Source organism: Marmota monax, unplaced genomic scaffold (assembly GCF_021218885.2).
Source record: "Marmota monax isolate L192 unplaced genomic scaffold, Marmota_monax_Labrador192_F-V1.1 WCK01_AAM20220418_F8-fsc00050, whole genome shotgun sequence".
NCBI lineage: Eukaryota > Metazoa > Chordata > Mammalia > Rodentia > Sciuridae > Marmota > Marmota monax.
Window position 1 is genome coordinate 10675264 of NW_026694552.1, and position 4327 is coordinate 10679590.

At 39.8% G+C, this 4327-nt stretch overlaps 1 protein-coding gene across 1 annotated transcript; it reads left to right on the forward strand.

Annotated features, from left to right (window-relative positions):
* The first annotated feature begins 218 nt into the window (after window positions 1-218).
* On the forward strand, window positions 219-4039 carry Rtl4 (retrotransposon Gag like 4). The gene has a single exon (XM_058571599.1). The coding sequence runs from the start codon at window positions 232-234 to the stop codon at window positions 1129-1131; it is 900 nt and encodes a 299-aa protein (XP_058427582.1). The 5' UTR covers window positions 219-231; the 3' UTR covers window positions 1132-4039.
* The last annotated feature ends 288 nt before the right edge of the window (window positions 4040-4327 follow it).

Here is a 4327-nt window from a genome sequence, read left to right on the forward strand (position 1 = left end):
CTTAATGCAGAAATTGGCATTCCCCATGAAGAAGAGACAACATTGAGTAACAGATAATTTTTGGCATCTTTCCAACTCAGCCCCCCCTAGTGACTTTTCATAGTTAACATCTTGGGATACTTCCTCCTGATACTGCCTCTTGGATCACAGAGCAAATCCATTGCATGTCCATTGATCTCCAGTACTGGTACTTGAGATTATACTCAGTGTCACCTGATTCCAGGAGATATAATGGAGAAGTGCACAGAATCACCACCTACCTTGCAGGTAGAGCCTTCCTTTCTTCAGGGGGAGAATCTGATTCTGCAACCACAAATGCAGCATCTGACTGAGGAGAACCCTGCTCTGAGAGGCCAACTCATGCCTCCTCTGACTACCCCAATGATGTCTGTACCATACTCACTTGAGAATCTCACCCAATTTCATGGTGATCCTGCCAGTGTCTCAGGGTTTCTTGCTCAGGTAACTACATACTTAACAGCTTTCAAGATTCCCAATTCTGTTAATGGTACCCAGAACAAGCTCGTTTTTGACTACCTATCCCAACAAATGGAAAGTTGTGGGGTCACATCCGGATCTGATCAGAGTACTATATTAAAGCAACATGAGAGCTTTGTTCATGACTTCCAGCAGTCATTTGATGAACCCATGAAACAAGAAATGAACCCTTTGATGAATACTAAGGTTGACAAAGGAGACACCCCTTCTCAAAATGTGACTTGTACTGAAACAAATCCGAGTGATCAGTTCCAAGAGGGACTAGTTGAGCCCATCCAGGATAAAGAGAGTGTTGCAGATATGATGGGCAACCTCCCTGACCTGATCATTCAGTGCATTCAGTTGGATAAGAAACATAATGACAGGCCAGAGCTCCTACAATCAGAGACTCAGCTCCCAACGTTGGCTTCCCTCACCCACCATCAATCTCTCTCCAGTACCACAGGCCTACCATCTAGGGAAGAGTCTTCACAACTTCGGGGAGGCCAGTTACCTCTTACCCCAGCCAAAAGAGCCCGCCAACAAGAAACTCATTTGTGCCTCTACTGCAACCAGGCTGATCACTTCACAAGAGATTGCCTTGCCAAACGCTCTCGATCCCCAGCAAGTACAAATAATCCAGATCACCAGTAAGAAAAGCCCAGGAGGGTCAAAATGACCAACTTATATCCTTCTCACCCACAGCCTTACTGATTTATATCCTGCACTAACTCTATACTACAGATGGAGAACTGCAATGCCACTTTACAGATAGTCATGAACCCTTTTGCTTCTGGAAATGTAATCAACCAGATCGTGTTCATTTGGAAGTAACTCCTTACCAAACCTTATCTAACAATGAGGAAAACAATTCACAGGCACTTCTATAGTTTGGATCAATTCCTCCAAGAGTACTGTAAGTCTGCAGGTAAAACACTGCCCATCCTGAGCCAAAAAAAAAAAAAAAACCTGGAAGTGTTGGGAATCTCATCTCCACCAATGGATGAGATCTAGGTTGAGTTTATTGGCCTAGTCCATTTCTTGTGTGCTTATGACTGAGTCCAAGCCTTTTACCCTGGCCCTCATTGATCTATATCCTAGTTTCCTGTTGGTTTAGGTCCTCTGCCTAAAATCTTAGTTGCATTACCATAACTTGCCAATATTCTCCTCCTAGAAAGCGGATCCTGCTCCACATATAGATTGGGGTATAGCTTCAACACAAACCAAACTTCCTGGAACCACAGCTTTGTCACCTTATGTAATTAGTTTCCATCCAAAGTCCCCTATTTGCCCAAAAAACTGAACCTGTTGCCTACTGACAAATCATATTTTATGGCCATTTGAATATTGCTTGGAATTATTGGTCTCTTCTATGGGCTAACCCTTCTGGCAGGTACATTGTAATAGCCATGCCCTAACAATCCCAGGATTCTCCCTCTTCCCTAATGATCATAGATTGAGGTTCCAGAATATCTTACCGATAAGCAAAAATGATTTAGGATAATGACCTCTGAAAGATATTTAATGAGACCTAAAAAGTTCTCCTACATAGTTACTATAACTGCAGTGTTATTTCTGCTTTGGACAGAGAACCTGGCCAAAATAATCTCCCTAAGGACTAAGAGTCAGGCTCTGCAGTAATTCCTGACTCTAAGGACCTCAATTTGGTCATTATCTAGGATCACTGTCCAGCACTATAGGTCTCTACCCTTACAGACCGCTCGCTTCTGGGGTTACTTATCTAATTGAGGATCATGAAAAACAATGAATGGAAGACAAGTTTCTGAACCATCCCATCTGAAAAATCCCAGTATACATACATTAACACGATCTGTACACAAAACTCAAGAAGTGATAAGCTTGATTGCTTGTGTTGTACTCTTGGCACATACCAACTCTGTATATAGATAGATGATGCTTCTGAGCTAAAGTAATGCTGTGCTGGAAAGGCATAACTCCATAAAATGTTAAGAGTATTCAGTGATGATCAGTTTATGCTTGTAAATTCTAGGCCTTTGGTCACGGCTTCTTAGTGCCATGTATGTCATCATAATGGGTCTCATGAAATCACTAATTACATGTTCTTAGAAACCATCAAGATCTTCTCAGAACATGAAGTGCCATTATATTTCGGCCTTGTCCTGGAGAGTTAGTCTAACTTTTCAGTGTTCAAACCCAACTAGGGTTACTAATCTCATCTGGTAGAACAACAAAGAGATCTTTCCACCCATTGGTGCGTCACCAACCACTGTGCTAACAATTATTTGCATTTTCAAAGGGTTTCCTTTATCCATAGTTTTCTATACATGCACATTACTCCATTAACTCCCTCAATAAGGAAATCTGAATGCACATATTTCAATAACACCAAGCAATTCCCACTGCAGTAATGAGATAGTATGAGATCCTCCAACAGGTAGGTCTATTTGAACTTTGAGTGACTCTGAAATACCTTGGAAGTATCCTGACATATTACCACTAATTTGATAATAAAGGACTAACCCAATGGCCTCTAGTCAGTTACTTTACTGACCTCAATATAGTCCTGAAATATCAATACGATCATTCAGTTGGTTTCATCATCAGTCTTTCCTTATCTTAGGGCCACAATTTTTTTTTATTGTGGACTCTCTCATAAAGAGAGAGTCCACAATAAAAAAATTTCCTATTTTACTCTCCCTTTGTGACAACATTATCTTCTTTTCCAAGAAATCTTCAGAATTCATAACCTCTTAGAAAAGATGATCAATCCAAAGCTGTAACTGAAGGATTAGAGCTTTTGGAGGTCCCTTGTTGAGGCATTCCAAGTCAAGGACATTTTGTACACTATGTAGTTTTATCCAGTAGCCAGGCTGAGCATACTAATGGGAATCTGTGATCATGCTTTTCTGCCTACTAGCTACTAACAATTCTACCACTTCAAAATTTATTATAGTGACAACATCTACTTTATATCATCAAATTCAACAATAATTATTCATTACTTAGCATAAAGATAGTCACAAAGGGGTGTCCTCAGAACTTATAGCTAAATGAATTGCTCTGAGAATGAAACTAATTTGAATCCACAGAGAACAGATGCAGTCTGTAACTTCAAAGGCTTGGAGAACCCCTATGTCCAATAAAGGATGTAGTTTTAGAGAGACAGATCTGCTACATGATTGATACCACCCAGAAAGATAGGATCTAATTATTTTGTAAGACTGAATAAGATATTGTTAACAAAAGAATGGTCTACTTGGAGTCTGAAAAAGAAGGCAATGAGAAAAAATATAATCACTCATCTCCCTAGCCTCAAAGATTATTGACCAGCACACCATTTGGAAGGTCCACCCTGACAGTATTGTTAAGCCACCAGGCCATTCCAATTTGGCCTTAGCCATTAAGATGGTCACTTGAATACATTTGCTCTGAGTTGATGGTCTTCAAGTAATCAGATTGTAATTGCTTTTCTGTATAAACTTTGTTATGGAGAGAACATTTCCTAACCAACTGACATAAGTGTTCTAGCCTATTTGGCAGTTAATTCTCATTGTAAGTGAATAAATTGGTGTTTGGCTTACTCATCAGTTTCTTGTGGGTTTTAATAGCATCAATCCTTTGTATTCTAATCAACTCTGAGCACACTGAAACAGGTTCTCACTATGCACCACAATGTGAATCATAGTGAGTGCACTCAAGATTGGCCTCCTTAGGAAACTTGTCTCAACATTAGACAGCTTTCCTCTTTATTTCTCTCATTTATCTATAGCTATAATAAGATTTTGAAATACCTATGATTTAAGTTCCTTCACTTTCCTCTACTCATACCCAGAAGCATGGTACCTACCATAAAACATTGTCATTTACA

Excerpts from the sequence above, each read along its gene's own strand:
- Rtl4 (XM_058571599.1), top strand. The coding sequence starts at position 232 with ATGGAGAAGTGCACAGAATCACCACCTACCTTGCAGGTAGAGCCTTCC.